Source organism: Pongo pygmaeus, chromosome 10 (genome assembly GCF_028885625.2).
Source record: "Pongo pygmaeus isolate AG05252 chromosome 10, NHGRI_mPonPyg2-v2.0_pri, whole genome shotgun sequence".
Lineage (NCBI taxonomy): Eukaryota > Metazoa > Chordata > Mammalia > Primates > Hominidae > Pongo > Pongo pygmaeus.
Genome location: NC_072383.2, coordinates 26,162,180 through 26,180,095, shown reverse-complemented (window position 1 = coordinate 26,180,095; position 17,916 = coordinate 26,162,180). Strand labels below are relative to the sequence as shown.

The 17,916-nt window shown below is 36.7% G+C and overlaps 1 protein-coding gene across 11 annotated transcripts in view; it reads left to right on the top strand.

The window, feature by feature from the left end:
- The window catches only part of DNAI7 (dynein axonemal intermediate chain 7), a 94,067-nt gene that overhangs the window by 69,389 nt on the left and 6,762 nt on the right, over positions 1-17,916 (top strand). For all 11 annotated transcript variants that reach the window (XM_054443136.2, XM_054443138.2, XM_054443140.2 and 8 more), the window contains 3 exons: positions 9,912-9,987; positions 11,277-11,437; positions 13,567-13,723. In XM_054443136.2, coding sequence (XP_054299111.1) covers positions 9,912-9,987; positions 11,277-11,437; positions 13,567-13,723 — 394 coding nt within the window. The remainder of the gene's footprint in view (positions 1-9,911; positions 9,988-11,276; positions 11,438-13,566; positions 13,724-17,916) is intronic.

Sequence of the window (17,916 nt, the reverse complement as noted above, 5' to 3'; positions counted from 1 at the left end):
GAAGCCATCTTCTGTGCTGAAGGGGGAAGGGTGGTGGGTGACTGCCTAGAGCGAAGAATCCCCCAACGCAAAACTACTTGTCAGATGGGCCTATACTTGCCACGGATCCTGAACAATGTAAACCGCCTTTTATAAGTGTGAGTAGACTGCAGGGAGCAAAAATCACTAGATTTGTAAAGACAATCAGCAGCTCAAAAGAGGAAGACAGAGATAATTTGATGGGATTTGTTAGGGGAAAAGAATGAGAGATGATGGATAGAAATAGGAGTGTAATATCTATATAAAAGAAACTCTAGAAGTCGAGAATGGACAGGATGAGTTTGAAATAATAATTGGTGCTGGGGCAGTTGACTAAGATTTAAAATAAATTTTGATTCTCACTTTACCCTAAAGACTAAAAAAAAAAAAAAAAATCACATAGTTTTAATATAAAAACAAACTGAACTATTCAAAAATTATAAAAATAATGAAAGTATTTGAAGAGAATATAGGAAACTTATTTTATTATCTTTACTAAGAAGACCTTTCTTACTTATCAGTGCATCAAAACCAAAAGCATGAATGAAAAAGAGATTGGATTCAAATATTTGTGTAGCCCCATAAACCTCATTATAAACAAAGCTGAAAAGCAAATAACAGACTAAGAAAAATATTTCAACATACATGACAAAGGGTTATACCCTAATATAAAGAATTTGTACACATCAGTGAGAAGACAATTTCTTAATATAAAATTAAGCAAAGGACATGAGCAGGCAGCCGAGAAAAGAAATACAACTAGCCAACAAAATTACAAAAATGTACTGAACCAAATAAGTAATCAAATTAGAAAAAAAAAATGTCATTTGTTTTCCTATCAGATTGAGCAGGCAGGCGTCTTCACATACTGTTATGAAGTGTAAATCTGTACAGTCCTTATTTGGCACCGTGTAAACATGCCTATGATTAGTGATTTCACTTATCGTAATTTATTATTAGAAAATAATAGAGCAAAATAAATAAAAATGATTGTGCCAAGATGTTCATTGAAGTTTTTTTATAGTAGCAAAAACAGTCCACAAATTAAAATAATTGTAAAATATCCAAACAACAGTAGTTTGTTTGGGTATTTGGATATTTTATCATTTAAAATGACACAGATTTTATATACTTTTCTATAGAAAGATCCCTAGGCTGTATTGTTAAATTTTTTTTAAAGTTAAAACTCTATTATCAATATGATTCTGTTTTTTTGAATGCACAGAAAAAATCTAGAGGCCTCTTTACCAAAGAGTGGCTATCTTTTGGTGGTGGGGGAAAGAACGTGAGAAGGATGGGATGGTGGTATATTATCAGTGATTTTTTTACTCTCTATACTCTATTGTATTATTTGAATTTTCAATAAATAAGTACTGAACACGCAATACTTTCCTCACAGGAAATGAAACAATGTATTTCCCATTTTGGCTTTAAAGGGAGAAAGTTCATGATAAGCCTCTGTGCTGAGGTGAAATTCCCTTCCTCCCATCACACTAATCCCTGTACCTAACTTCTACTTGTCTTCATTCAAGACTTACCTTAAATTTTACCTCCAGAGAATCCTCCATCTCCTCAGATTAAATTAGATGTCTCTCCCCATGCTCTTGTCATTCTGTTTAATTATTATAATTCTTGCCTTAAACACTAAATTATGATCTTGAGGGCAAGAATTTCTTGGTAGACTTCATATTTAAGCAGAGAGCATAGAGCTCATGATAAGGGCTCAATGAATGTTTATTGAATGAAAGAAGGAAGAAGTGAATGAATGGATGTTAAGTGATGAAAAGCAGGTCCTGACTTGAGTCTGTTTTGTTGTGAACAGCCTTCATAAATTGGGGAATTCAACCACTATCCTCCTCAAAGTTATCCTGCCTTTTGAGAGATACTTAAGATCGCTTCATTACAGTTGGGTGTGCTGGAGATCACTTCTGCTACCTTTACGGATTCTGCAAGCTGGTCACTGGCGATTCTTGGGACTCTGTCCTCTGCAGTTCTGATCCTCCACACCTTTAGTGATCCGGCATAGTATGTGGTGATAGGAAGACTCTTGCTGTCACTACTTCAGCCTTAGGAAAGGTGTGCTCCTCCCATTCCAGTTGGAACTCAGCGTGCGTTTGAAGCGATATTTACAGACAGTGTAAAGTTAAGTTTGTATTCCTATATAATCATGGCTACAGGAGAACTAACATAACCCAAAATTTCATTGATAACACAATTTGTGTGTGTGACAAAATGTATTCTAAATGTTTTAAACTGCCATATAAATTCATGATACTCAACTTTTGTGTGTATGTGTATAAATTAGGGACTACACGTAAGATCAGTAGGCAAACTTAACTATGTTTTGGATTTAGAGAAAGAAATTCTCTATTTTTCCACCTTTTTTTTTTTTTTTTGGTTGGGGGTAAACTGCTTACCTCACAATTTTAGGTGGGCATATTTTATTATAAATCTTACATTTTTTATATCTTTATAATGACTTTAGAGACTGATGCAAGGCAAATATGATATAATAATGCAGGCAATTATGGCCCACAACATATGAGTTATGGTTGATACATTAGATAATCACAAATAACAAGTATTTAGTATTTTGGTCATTTAAAAAATTAAATCTCTTACATTAGATGTACACATTTTCTTTTTCATGAGTGCAGCCAGAAGTTTGCCACTAGAGGGCTCTTAATACCACATTTTAGTTCATTTAAATGTTTAATACTAATAATATTATAGGTATTGGGTAATACTGTCTTCTCAATTACTATATCATGCAAACTTTTTAGAAAAGCCTAATTTAAGTGTAGCACATTTGTGAGAATTTTTTTTTCTAATGAGAATTACCTTCAGAACTACATTAGTGATCTAAGGGGCATGCATTATAGTATGTGGGTCTTTGAACTTTTAAAAGTTAAAGTAGTCTCTGGCTTTAAGATAGTTTAAGCAAACATATACAGGATTTAACATAAATATTTTATATATGTAATGTATATGTTATTTGTCATACATTTACTAAATACCTGCTATTGATAAGGGATTCAACATGATCTTGTTTTTAATGAGCTAACAATCTTGTGGATTAGAAGAGTAACAGTTACCATATATTTTAGTATGTGCAATGAGGGAGATTCTACATGGGGGTTAAGAGATCAAAATAGGCTGGGCTTGGTGGCTCATGCCTATAATCCCAGCACTTTGGGAGGCCGAGGCAGGGGGATTACCTGAGGTCGGGAGTTTGAGACCAGCCTGACGAACATGAAGAAACCCCATCTCTACTAAAAATACAAAATTAGCCAGGTGTGGTGGCGGGTGCCTGTAATCCCAGCCACTCAGGAGGCTGAGGCAGGAGAATCACTTGAATCTGGGAGGCGGAGGTTGCAGTGAGCCGAGATCACGCCATTGCACTCCAGCCTGGGCAATAAGAGTGAAACTCCATCTCAAAAAAAAAAAAAAGATCAAAATAAAAACAAATGAACAGATTGGAAGTCTTCTCTCATGAGGTAACATGAGCTGAATCTTTTGGTGTAGCATGGAGAAGTTTAGATAGGAAGGAAAGGAAGTTATTCTGGTCAGAGGGAAAAGTATGGAGACATGAAATAGCCTTAGTAATTTGGGATGTTTTGTGATCATGGATAAATTAAAAATCCATGGGAATAGGTTATATAAAAAACCTAGCATCAGAGCTCCCTAACATTCAACAACCTTTAACTTGCCACAAATGTATGTTTTCAGTGCATTTCCAGGTCATACCCTGGGAGTTGTCCTCATTTCCTTACTCACTTACTGAATATTTATCATATGCCTACCTCTATGTGGTAGGCGCCATTCTGGCCCTTAGGGGAGGATGGCCAAAGGACAAATAAGGCTCCTTCTCTCATAATTTACATACAAGTTAGGAGAAATCAACAATAAATAAGAAAAAGTAGAAAATACCATATAGTAATCATTCATGCACCAAATTAAACAGGATTAAACTGGGAGTGACTTTACAGTGGGTAGTTAGGGAAGGCCTGTTTGATGGGGTATTATTTAGCCGAGACCCAGATGACAAGAAGGAATCAGCTATAAAATAATGAAGGTAAAAATAGTCTTCAGGCACAATTATTGCAGAAGTCATAAAACAGAAGTGAGAAGGAAGGCCAGCGACAGATGTGTGATGGGCAAGAAGCAAAGTGGTGTGTAATAAAGTTGGAAAGGGAGGCAGAAGCCAGATAAAGTCAGGCTTTGCGGGCAAGAGTGAGAATTTAGGCTTTTATTGTAAATGCAGTGGGGAACCATTAGAGGGTGGTGAGTAGGAGTGTGACATGATGTGATGTACGGCCCTGAAAGGTTATTCTGGCTACTGTATAGAGAACGAATTGTGAGGGGCCGGAATAAAAGCACAGTATCTAGTTAAATAGTACTGTTAAGTAATAAGAAGTCATGGTGGTTCGGACAGAGGTTGCAGTAAGAGTTATAGAAAGATGAATATGTTTGGGAGATGTTTTGGAGGTAAAATATATCTTACTGAGTTTTTATTTTGAGAAATGCGGCATATGGTGGTACAGTTTACAGAGATGAACAAGAATAGAGTGAAACAGTTGAGAGTGGCTGTGAAACAAAGAGTTCTGTTTGGGTAAGTTTGGGGGATGCAAGTGGAAATGACAGGGAGGCAAATGTGAACCTGGAGTTCAGAGGAAAGTCAGACACAGCTGCCATGTACATGTTCATGTGCAGGTTATGTTCTGAACTTCTGGAATCAAGCAGTACAATGTGTGTGACCTACAGAGCATCACTAGCTTATATTTGGGGACCATTGGTCTATAGATAGTATTTAAAGCCACTGGAATGAATGAGACCAGAAGACTCAGGATAATTATTCTTAATTAATGCTGTATTTTCAAAATTCATTTTCAATTCCTAATCAAGAATCAGTTCCAACAATATATTTTGAGTTATAGTAAAATTTAAATTATCTTTTGATGAAAAAGTATATTTCGGATCAATGAATTTCTTTTGCATAGATCTTCTGTTGATGGATAATAAAATTCAAGACATTCTGTCAAACTTGTAAAGTGTTCAGTGCTGACACTCTGCAGATATTATCAAGATCATTTACTTCATTAATAATTGTTGGCATCAGTTTCATATATTCTCTTCCAATACTTTCATAATTTTTGTAGCTTTTGATTGGTTTAGTTTTGTTTTTACATTTAAATCTTATATCCGTCTGGAATTTATTTTAGTGTAAAGTGAGAAGAATGAATCTAAATTTATTTTATTGCAAATCTTAGCCAGCTGTCTCAAAACACATACCATATAAACCTAGACTTTTTCCATTGATCTGAGATGCCATATGCTAAATTTTCAAGTGGAACCTATGATCTATTTCTGGAATCTGTATTCTGTTTTTATTGATCCATGTATTAATGATAGGTTATGTTTTTATATCAAATTCAAATTGCACATATACTAAGGAATTTCTATATTATAATATCTGTGCGTTTATTAAGTTGCAATGAAAATTATTTGCTAGTGTCCCATGATATTCTTTCATGTTATAAGCCAGTTCTTGTATACATTGAGCCAAGATATCATTGAAAAGTTATACTTTAGCTACCTTCTCTGATTCATATTCTGTCAACATTTCCAAGCAAACATCTTTTAGAAATTGTTATTTACTCTAAATCTATTATGTCTATAAATTTAATACAATTGAAGTAAAAATTCCAGTTGTCAGTTTTTGAGACTTGACAAAATACTATTAAAGTTTAGCTAGAAGAAAAAAATACTTGGAAAACACCCAATTTTGTAAAATAATTATGATGAAAGAGGACCTTCATTACCAGATATAAAACATGATGAAAATAGGAATAAAGAAGTATTTTTTCAGCTTCATTGCCAACAAACACAAGGAGTTTATTATTATTATTATATATAAAACTTATACATTATACCTGTATTGTCAGCAAATGAGATTTGAAGTTTTTGTGCAGGAGCACATTCTGATGACACTGTTGCAATTACAGGAAAACATTCTAGACTAGTTATCAAAATTAAGAAGCTTGTGCTAGAATGTAAGTTGACTCACTGCATCCTTCTAGAAGTCTAACTTCAAAAAAGAGTCAATTGAACTAAAGAGTAGTACAATTTTTTAAAAAATTGACTTATGTAAAGGCAATGTGTTATATGCAAGAATATCCTCTTTATGATGTGGTAATACAGAAACTGATAAATTCCTGTTGTTGCATGCTGAGGTGAAGTACTCGTGTTTATCAAGGGAAAAGTTCTGTTGAGAAAGTCTGAATTCCTAGTGTTCCTGCAAGATAAGAAGCCAGTTTGGTCTAAACTCTTTGAAGAGTTCTCAACTTTTTGAAGATATGAATTAGACTGACTTACCTATTGGTCTGATATCTTTGGTATTTTTATTGATCATAATCCTCCCTGAAAGAAATAAATGCAACTTGGTTTTTAAAGGTAAATAATGCCAAAGGCCACCTGGCTATCCCACAGGCACCTCAAATTCAACATTCCACAATCAAATTCATTACTTTTCCCCCAAACCTGTCCTTCCTCCTCCTTTTCTTTTTTCTTTGTTGGTGCTGATTGTTATCACTCTCTACCTTAATTACCTAAATCCAACACCTGAACATCAGCCTTAGCCTCTCTCTTGCTTTACTTTTATATCCAGTCCCTCTTCAAGTTAGGTTGCTTTTAATTCCTAATCATCTCTCCTATAAGCTCCTTCTAGTGGCCCTGGTTGCTTCTGCCTTGGGTAGGTCCTGATCCTGTCTACACTGGACTTCTAGCACTTCACTGAGCAGCCCATTCATCAGGTGGCTGCCAGAATACTCTGTACAAATGCAAATTTCTTCACATTAGGTTCCTACTGAAGGCCTTTTATGAGCTCTCCTTTACCCATAGGAGAAATTCTAGTCTTTAGAGTGGCATTCAAAGCTCTCCACAATCTGGCCCCTGCATCTCTCCAGCCTCAGATCTTTACACCCTCCTAGCATGCCTCACTCCAGCTATACCTGACCACTTGGAGTGCTTGGAACCCTGTTTTGCTTCATGCCTTTCACTCACATTAGAATTCTCTCCCACCCTTTTTGGGGGAGGTTCTATTAATAATTATCTTTCAATATTTAGCATCACGTTACCTGACTTCAAAGTATACTACAGGGCTATAATAACCAAAACAGCATGGTACTGGTACAAAAGCAGGCACATAGACCAATGGAACAGATAAGAGAGACCAGAAATAAGCCCACACATCTGCAAACATCTCATCTTCAACAAAGCTGACAAAAACAAACAATGGGGAAAAGACTCCCTGTTCAATAAAAATGGTTCTGGGATAACTGGCTGCCATATGCAGAAGATTGAAACTGTACCCCTTTCTTATACTGTTTACAAAAATCAACTCAATATGAATGGAAGACTTAAATGTAAAACCCAAAATTATAAAAACCCCGGAAGACAACCCAGGCAATATAATCCTGGACATAGGATGGGCAAAGATTCATGAAAAAGACACCAAATGCAATTGCAACAAAAGCAAAAATTGTTAAGTGGCATCTAATTAAACTTAAGAGTTTCTGCACAGCAAAAGAAACTATCAACAGAGTAGACAAACAGCCTGCAGAATGGTAGAAAATATTTGCAAACTATGCATCTGGCAAAGGTCTAATATCCAGCATCTATAAGGAACTTAAATTTACAAGAGAAAAACAACCCTATTAAAAAGTGGGCAAAGGACATGAATAGACACTTTTCAAAAGAAGACGTACGTGTGGCCTAGAAGCATATGAAAAGAAGCCCAATATCGCTGATCATTAGAGAAATGTAAATCAAAACCACAATGAGATACCATCTCACACCAGTCAGAATGGCTACTACTAAAAAGTCAAAAAATAAAAGTTGCTGGTGAGGTTGCGGAGAATAGGGAACACTTATACACTGTTGGTGGGAGTGTAAATTAGTTCAACCATTGTGGAAAGCAATATGGTGATTCCTCAAAGAGCTAAAAGCAGAATTACCATTTCACCCAGCAATCCCATTACTGGGTATATACTCAGAGGAATATAAATCATTCTACCATAAAGACACATGAACGTGAATGTTCATTGTAGCACTCTTCACAATAGCAAAGACATGGAATCAACCTAAATGCCCATCAGTGACAGATTGGATAAAGAAAATGTACATATACACCATGGAATACTATGCAGCCATAAGAAAGAATGAGATCATGTCTTTTGCAGGAACATGGATGGAGCTGAAGGCTATTATCCTTAGCAAACTAATGCAGGAACATAAAACCAAATACCACATGTTCTCACTTGTAAGTGGGAGCTAAATGATGAGAACTCATGAACACAAAGAAGAGAATGGCAGACACTGGGGCCTACTTAGGAGCAGAGGGTGGGAGGAGAGCAAGGAGCAGAAAAATAACTGTTGGGTACTAGGCTTCATACCTGAGTGGATAATCTGTACAACAAACCCCTGTGACCTGAGTTTGCCTATACAACAAGCCTTCACATGTACCCTCAAACCTAAAATAAAAGTTAAAAAAAAATTTAGTTCAAACTTACTACCTTTAAGTAAGAGAGGTGTTGCCTGTCTTCACCCACCCATTTTCCCACAGAATTAACTCCTCTTCCTTGTACTCCTATTGTGGATCCTTTACTTTATACTACAACAACTCACAAAAATATACCCATTTGTTTACTTGCTTCCCTAATAGACTGGAAGTTCCTTACGTCAGGGATCTTGTTTTTTATTGCCAGTGTCTGGCAATGCCACTACTATTTAGGAGCTCTGTAATTTTTTTTTCAATGAATAAATAAGGGAGAAGGTTCAGAGGCATGATGGTAAGGGTTTGCAGAGAATGCAATAGTGTTAAAGCTGGTCCGGAGGAAGACACATAGGGCAATATGGTGATGAGAGATGGGAAAGGCTAGTTTGCTAAGGAGAACTTGTCTGTGTATGATGGTTAAGAGTCATGGGAATAACTAGCTTTAAATTTCTGACTAGAACTCTGGTATAAGGTTATTCTATTGCTGCGGAAGTACAGGTACTACCTGAAGTCGAATGAAGTTTGCTGGATGTCATTCAATTTGCAAGTATTAGCAAACACACACACACACACACACACACACACACACACAACTTTTATACTAGCAACACTGTGTTTATCTAGTGCTTTACATTACCCAAAGTTATTTTATTTCCATTATCTTATTTGACCCTTAAAACAGTTATCTCCCTCAGCTTTAGTTTCCTTATTTCTTCCGATTGTTTGCAAGATGTGTTATATGTCTGATACACAGTTAAATACCAAATGTGTTATTGTTATATCAGGAATTTGAGGCTCATAATAGTTAAATGACTTGCTCAAGGTCAGAAAGGTAAGTTAGTGGCAGATTTAGACATAAAGTCTAGATTATTTTTACTGCACTAGAGTACAATGGGATAGTATCTTCTACATTACTTGAGCTGCAACATCTTTAATTTCCTTGAGAGACTTACCCAAAAGCAGGCTTTGGGATGACTCTACCAGAGCTGATTATCAAATTTAAGCAAAATCTACCTCCTGGATAAACCAAAATGCAAATATAAATAATATTTTTTATAGCTTGCATTGCTTCCTAATCTCCATCTTTTACAGTTGAGGATTTTCAGCAGAGAATCTGAGCAGGGTAACCTCTTGCCCTTGTGAAGTTTTGTAGATATTTTAATTGCTTTTTAAAATATTGCTTTTGAGTCCAGTTTTATGGTAGAGCAAGTATCAGTTTGAGGTTTTCGGCCCTAGAATTAAGGTACCAGGCATCTGAAGTGAGGACTGGAACACAAAGACAATGACTGTACTATGTAGACACTGACAATCACACCCATATGTCTGTGGTTTTTTATAGAGTTCTGCTGAGGAAGAATCTGAAGCCATAAAATATGAACGAGAGATGAAAGTATTAAGTGAAATTCTTTCAGCAGGTATTCTAAATTACATTTTAAGAATTTAACTTTATTGAGATTTTCTTCTTACAGAAGAAATACAGGATCATTGTTAAAAAAAATTCAGACATTGCAAAAATATATTTAAAGTGAAAATTCTTCATAGTCCCTTTTCTGAGATAACAGTGTTAACAGATTTCTTTGCTCAATTTATCCCTGTCTCTCTTAATTTCTAGTAAAACCATGGGATTATATTATACAAATGTTTTTGTTGAGAATTACTTTTTTCCCACCTAACAATGTGTTACATACATAGAACACAATATATATTTCATATAAATGAATATTCAACATTATTCTAAGAATACATTGGTAACCTCACTTTTTGAAGTAGTTGTATAATTCCATCCAATGATGGAACACTTTTTAAATCCCTATTGATAGACAGGTTGTTTCTAATTTTGTATTACTACAATGTTGTAATGAATTTTCACAAGTACACATACACAACTGAAAATCTCGCAACATTTCTGGGTATTCACAAGTGTTTGCATTCAGTCTTGTCCTGGCAAATAGCAGTTGGATATAGTTTAGAAATGTCAAGGCAATAGTGATGTCTAATTTGTCAGTCTTTTAGTTTGAGATTTATATAGATCTTTTCTGTTAACTTTATGCTTCCTTCCCCATAACTTCTAGGAATCTATTTTCTATATATTTCTTAGCTTATTTTTTCATAACAGGCCTTAAACTTCACTTTTTCTTTCTTCTTCTTTTTTTTTTTTTTTTTTTTTTTGAGATGAGATCTTGCTCTGTTGCCCAGTAGTGGTATGGATTATGGCTCGCTGCAGCCTCAACTGCCCAGGCTCCAGTAATTCTCCTACCTCAGCCTGCTGAGTAGCTGGGACCACAGGCATGCACCACCAGGCTAGCTAATTTTTAAATTATTTATGGAGATGGGGTCTTGCTATGTTGCCCAGACTCGTCTTAAACTCCTAGGCTCAAGTGATTCTCCCACCTCAGCCTCGCAAAGTACTGGGCATGAATCACTGCCCCCAGCCTGTTTTCATTTTAATAATAACACATGCTTATTGTATGGCTTAGTAGATGAAATAAACATTATGTCCTCCCCTACACCCCACCATTACCCATGTCTATTTCCACTTCCAAGGTCAGCTCTATGAATCATTTTGAGTTAACCACTTTTTGAAAAGTTTTAGTAGCTAGTTGAATAGAAACTTCCTTTACCAGTATGAGAATTTTTAAATTTCTTTCCTAAGAAGATACTAAACTGTAATGTATTTGAAAACTGTTAATCTGATTAATTTTAGCACAGTTGTTGCTGGTAGAGAATTCTTCTGAAAAGCCAGATTTCTTTGAAGACAATGTGGTGGATTTATGCCAGTTCACAACTCTGGGTGGAGTATACCACTTGGATATTTTGGAGCTTCCTCCACAGTGTAAACCAGTGATGGGATGGATGATTGTGGAAGTAGGTTGATTCTTGAATCAAAACTTATAAGTAAAATAATTGCTCACGCTTTTACTTTATTTCATATTATCTAACATCTAATAAGCTTTAACCCTATTAAACAAACACAAAGGAAAAAATGTAATTTTAAACTGTCTTAAATGTATTGGTATTGAAAATTTGAATCAGATACTAAAAGAATCTAAAATAATATGAAATTTATACTAGAATTCATGTATGTTAACTTCATTGTAAATTTACATCATTATGTTTTGTTAGTGCCAGTTTGGTCTTAATAATAATATTGTAGGTCAGAGGTTGGCAAACTTTTTCTGTAATAGGCCAGTTGGTAAATATTTTCACCTTCGCGGTCCCTACCAGCTCTGATGCAGCTACTCAACTCAGCCATTGCAGCACTAAAACTGCTGTGTATAAATGAATGGGCACAGCTATGTTCCAATAAAACTTTATTTACAAAAATTGGTGGTGGGTGGGATTTCCCAGGGACCGTAGTTTGTGGACTCTAGTCTAAATCAGTGGTTGTCGATAGTGTTCCCTCGAGCAGAGGCATCAGCATCCTCTGGCATCATCTGGGAATTTGCTAGAAATGCAAATTAATGAGCCCCACGTCAAACTTACTAAATCAGAAACCCTGGAGGTAAGGCTCAACAATCTGTTTTGGAAAAATACACCCTAAAGTTTGAAAATCACTAGTCTGAATCCTTGATATACAAACTGTGGTCCTAAATCAACAGCATTGAACCAGCAGCATTAGTGTCAGCTGGGAACATGCAAGAAATGCATAATTTTGGGCTGCAGCTTAGAGCTACTGAATCTGCAGTTGAACAACATCCCCAGGTAACTCCTATGCACATTGAAGTTTGAAAATCACCAGTCCACGTGATGCCAATGCTGCTGATGCCCTGACCACACTTTGGTGATAACAGTTGTTAGATCATCTTTCAAGGATGATCTTTTCACCCCTGTTTTATAAGTAGTAACACTTGCACTGTTATTGACTTGGTTTATTTTTAACTTAACCTCATGGTGGCTTGCTTTCCATAGAATACTACCATATATACTCAGTTATGTTGTCATAGGCTGCCCCTTCCTTCCTCTCTCTCTCTGTCCCCCCCCTCCTTCCTGTCTCTGTCTCTCTTTTCTTCTCACCCTCTCTCCCCTAACACAACCTGTAAACAGATTGCTGGGTACTTCTCACCCACAATCCTATCCATTAAGGACCTTGGTGCATTCTTATATTTGAGAAGTATTTCCCAACCTTTTTTCCCCGTTATTGCCCTAATCACCTCCCACTCCAACAAAATTTTAATATTCTCTTTATCCATAAGGTCCCAGCCTGAGCTGGGGTTTTCAAGAATCCATCTAAAGATCTGTTGTTGTTGACTTTTGTCACAGTGTCCTGAGACCACTTCATGCTCTCCTCTCGAACCCAAAGAATCCTCCTTCACAGCTGTTTTTCTCTCCTGCAACAAAGAGGCTTTCCTCATTTTCAAGGCTTTTTCAATAACTTTCCACCTCTTCTAGAATCTTGCCCTAATTTTTCCTCTATTTTCTAATATTTTTAAATCTTTCTTCCTTCCCTAGATCCTTGTCTGCTGCATTCAGATAATGCATAAATCTTCCTTATCCCAGAAAAATCTGCTGTCTGGTTAATTCACTTCATTCATTTCCATTCTTCTCAATAGGTTGTCTATGTTTCTTTCTCTCTTTACCTACACACCCTTAGCATGGTATTAGAGCATGTGATTTAGGGTCCCATACACCTGTTTTTGAGTTCTGGTGCCACTTTGAAGTCATTTTGTAATCTTTGTCAAATTACTTGATTTTTCTAAGTCTTAGTTATCATTTCTGTTAAATATAGGCCTTTAGGATTGCTTAGAGGAATAAAATGATGAGGAAGCCCCACCACACAATCTGGCCCATAGGAAGTTCTGTACATTCATATTTAGTAACTTTTTTTCTCAATCATGTATCTTTTAAATTTTGTTGTGACATTTTGTTAATCTATGTATAAATAGGATCAAACTGCAGTGCTTATTAAAAATAACTATATAGCTTATTCAGTACTATTTACATTTTTCACTGCTACCAGTCAACTAACTTGATGTTGTTTTGGTCCTTTTTAAAAGATACTCAAAGAAGGATTACAAAAATACACATATCCTCCGGAAACTACAGAAGACTTTGAGACAGAAAATGCTTTCCCACCTATAGAGGTCACACTTGAGGTTCATGAGAATGTAATCTTTTTTGAGGATCCTGTGGTTGTAAGGTGGGATGCTGAAGGTACAGCTTTTATAATTATGTAATAAAAGGAGGGATAATCATAAAAACCCTTAAGTTGAAACAGAAAGTGTAGTGTATTAACTGAGCTTATTATCTTACGTATTTCTATGCCAATTCTAGGGTCTTGTTTTGTTTGTTCTTAATGGAAATGAATAAGTGTTGGAGTTTAAAATTTGCTGAGTGTTGTAACTATTAACTCCTAAAGTATCTGTGTCTGCCATTGTCTATGAACAATTACTTTATGGTTATATCATTATGTTTCTAAAAAACGAGTGAAACGCTGGGCACGGTGGCTCACGCCTGTAAATCCCAGCACTTTGGGAGGCCGAGGTGGGCAGATCACCTGAGCTCAGGAGTTCAAGACCAGCCTGGGCAACATGGTGAAACCTCACCTCTCTACTAAAACATTACAAAAATTAGCTGGGCGTGGTGGTGTGCACCTGTAATCCCAGCTACTTGGGAGTCTGAGGCATGAGAATCACCTGAACCTGGGAGGTGGAGGTTGCCGTGAACTGACATGGTGCCACCACACTCCATCCTGGGTGACAGAGTGAGACTCTGTCTGTCTCAAAAAAACAAACAGGCCAGGCGCGGTGGCTCACACCTGCAATCTCAGCACTTTGGGAGGCCAAGGCAGATGGATCACCTGAGGTCAGGAGTTTGACATTAGCCTGGCCAACATGGTGAAATCTCATCTCTACTAAAAATAGAAAATGAGTGGGGCGTAGTGGCACACACCTGTAATCCCAGCTATTCCTCAGGCTGAGGCAGGAGAATAGCTTGATCCCAGGAGGCAGAAGTTGCAGTGAGCCAAGATGGCGCCACTGTACTCTAGTCTGGGCCACAGAACAAGACTGTGTTTCAAAACAAAACAAACAGGCAAAAATGAGTGAAAATATTAAAATCAGGCCAGGTGCTGTGGCTCACGCCTGTAATCCCAGCACTTTGGGGTGCCAAGGCGGGTGTATCACCTGAGGTCAGGAGTTCGAGACCAGCCTGGCCAACATAGTGAAACCCCATCTCTACTAAAAATACAAAAATTAATGGGGCATGGTGGCACATGCCTGTAGTCCCAGCTACTTGGGAGGCTGAGGCAGGAGAATTGCTTGAACCTGGGAGGCGGAGGTTGCAGTGGGCCGAGATTGCGCCACTGCACTCCAGACAGAGCAAGACTCCATCCGTCTCAAAAAAAAAAAAAAAGAAGAAATATCAAAATAGCTTAGCAAATCAAAAACAGATAAAAAGTCTACTCTTCTGAAATAACCAAATAGTTCGGATTTGGATAATTAGTATTTGATTACTTTAATGTTAATCATTTATAAATTGTACACAAGTATTGGGGATGAGGAATGGGCAAATGGGAAACCTGAGAAAGGGAAAACTAGCCACTTGTATACCTTTTTATACCTTTTTATTTTTGAGCCATGGGACATTATTGCTTATTCAAAACTTAAATATTAATAAAATTATAAGTATCTACAGTGATATAAGCTAATGATTTGTTAATCATTAACAAATACCTCCTTTGGAGTAGGCTCGCTGAATTTTGAGAAATCTTGGTCTGGTGAGTTAATTTATGCCGTTTTAAGGATCCTAGATGAGAGGAGTACACCTTTGTTTTTATTTTTTTATTTTTATTTTTATTTATTTTCTTTTTTTTAATTATTATTATACTTTAAGTTTTAGGGTACATGTGCACAATGTGCAGGTTAGTTACATATGTATACATGTACCATGCTGGTGTGCTGCACCCATTAACTCCTCATTTAGCATTAGGTATATCTCCTAATGCTATCCCTCCCCCCTCCCCCCACCCCACAACAGTCCCCAGAGTGTGATGTTGCCCTTCCACCTTTGTTTTTAAGGTTGTTTTATATCCATCTGTTGGTGAAGGGATTTATATACTTGGTGATAGGCTGGGAACAAATATCACTAAGGCACAGAGCTTTTACATAATCTACTTATTTAGTTATGGAAAATTTAGGAACAGAGAATTTAGGAATTTATACCAAGAAGTTTAAATATTTTGTATTTTAAATTTTTTAATGAATGCCCTGGTGCTCTACATTTTTGTTTGTATAGACAGACCTACAAGATGTATTATTTATATTCTAGAAATAGTCTATGTATTAAAAACAGTAGGCTGGTCGCAGTGGCTCACGCCTGTAATCCCAGCACTTTGGGAGGCTGAGGTGGGTGGATTACTTGAGTTCAGGAGTTCAAGACCAGCCTGGGCAACATGGAGAAACGCCACCTCCACAAAAAGTACAAAAATTAGCCAGGCGTGGTGGCATATGCCTGTAGTCCCAGCTATCCCAGAAGCTGAGATGGAAGCATTGTTTGAGCCCAGAAGGTTGAGGCTGCAGTGAGCTGTGATCGTGCCCCAGCACTCCAGGGTGGGTGACAGAGTGAGACCCTGTCTCAAAAAATAAGTTAAAAAACCTAGTAAATTCTTACATATTAAACTATAAAATACATCAACATGAACAACGATATCTCTTTTGATATTGTTTCAGAGGTGTCACTTTAATGGTAATATTCCTAAGTATTTATCACATTAAAAATTATTAACACAGCTGGGCGTGGTAGCTCATGCCTGTAATCCCAGCACTTTGGGAGGCTGAGGCGGGCGGATCACCTGAGGTCAAGAGTTCGAGACCAGCCTGGCCAGCATGGCGAAACTCTGTCTCTACTTAAAAAAATTAGCCAGGCGTGGTGTCACGGGCCTGTAATCCTAGCTATTCAGGAGGCTGAGGCAGGAGAATTGCTTGAACCTGGGAGGCAGAAGTTGTAGTGAGCTAAGATCACACCATTGCACTCCAGCTTGGGCGACAAGAGTGAAACTCTGTCTGAAAAAAAAAAATTATTCACATGAAATTAGAATTAGACAAGGTAAATTATTCCACACAATTCAGGGAAATAAACTTGTGCAAAATTTCACTCTACAACTTCAGTAATTAGAAAGCAGTAATTTACAGCTCTAGTAATTTTTAAACCGTGGGGAAACATTTTGCCCGGAACTACTAGAAATTTGGAGAATTTATTTATAGGTAATAACTTTTTACCTTATAAATTAAAATTATTTGTTAATGTAGCGACAAAAAGAGGAATTAAAAATAAGTTTGTGAATGTAATTGTATTTATTATATGAAATTTAAGCGTAAAAACTAGTCAACAGAACCCTCCAATCGAGAGCAGGAAAGAGAGCTAAGTAGAAATGGAGAGTGCATCTGGGAAGAAAGTGGTTCATTTATTTGTCCTATAAAGATGACCCCTCCCCTCAACCAAAAAAAAAAAAAGAAAGAAAGAAATACAGAGATAAATGAGGCATAGTTTCTTCCTCTTGGAGTTTCAAAAGTTGTAGGAGAGGCAGACAGGAAAACACCACATTGTAATACAACATAGCAGGGTGCTAGCATAGATGTAAAGTGCTGTAGAGCACGACACAGATGGCTCAATCTTTAGAGTATTGGAAGGCTTCTCACAGGTTGGAATGTTGAACAGGGCCCTCAAAGATGAAGAGAATGTTTGCATGCAAGTCTCTGTGTGGACATGTTTTCAGTTCAGTATGTACCTAAGAGTGGAATTGCTGGGTTGAGTGCTGAGTTTATATTTAACTTTCAAAGAAACTGCCAAATTGTTTTTCAAAGTAGCCGTACCATTTTCATGTCTGCCAGCTGTATTTGAGGTTTTCTGTTTGTTCATAACATTTGTTATTTATCTTTTTGATGATAGCCATTCTAGTGGGTGTGAAGTAGTATTCCATTGTGGTTTTAATTTATTTCCCTAATTACTAATAATGTTGATCATCTTTTTAAGTACTTATTAGCCTTCCATATCTCTTCTTTGGTGAAATGTTTATTCAAATCATTTACCCACTTTTAACTTAGGTTGTGTTTTATTATTGAGTTGTAAGAGATACAAAAGACCACCTACAGGAAGTACCTTAATCGTTGCCTGGGGCTGGAGGTGGGAATGGGAATTAACTGTAAATGGACATAAGGATCTTACTGAGGGGATAAAAATGTTCTAAAACTGGATTGTGGTGATGGTTGCACAACTGGGTATATTAAAGATAATTGAATTGTATACAAAAAATACATGAATTTTGAAGTCATTTTAAAGTGAAGCTGAAGAGAGTTTCTCTGAAAGATTAGGGAAGAGTATTGTGGGAGGAAAGAACTGTATGTGCC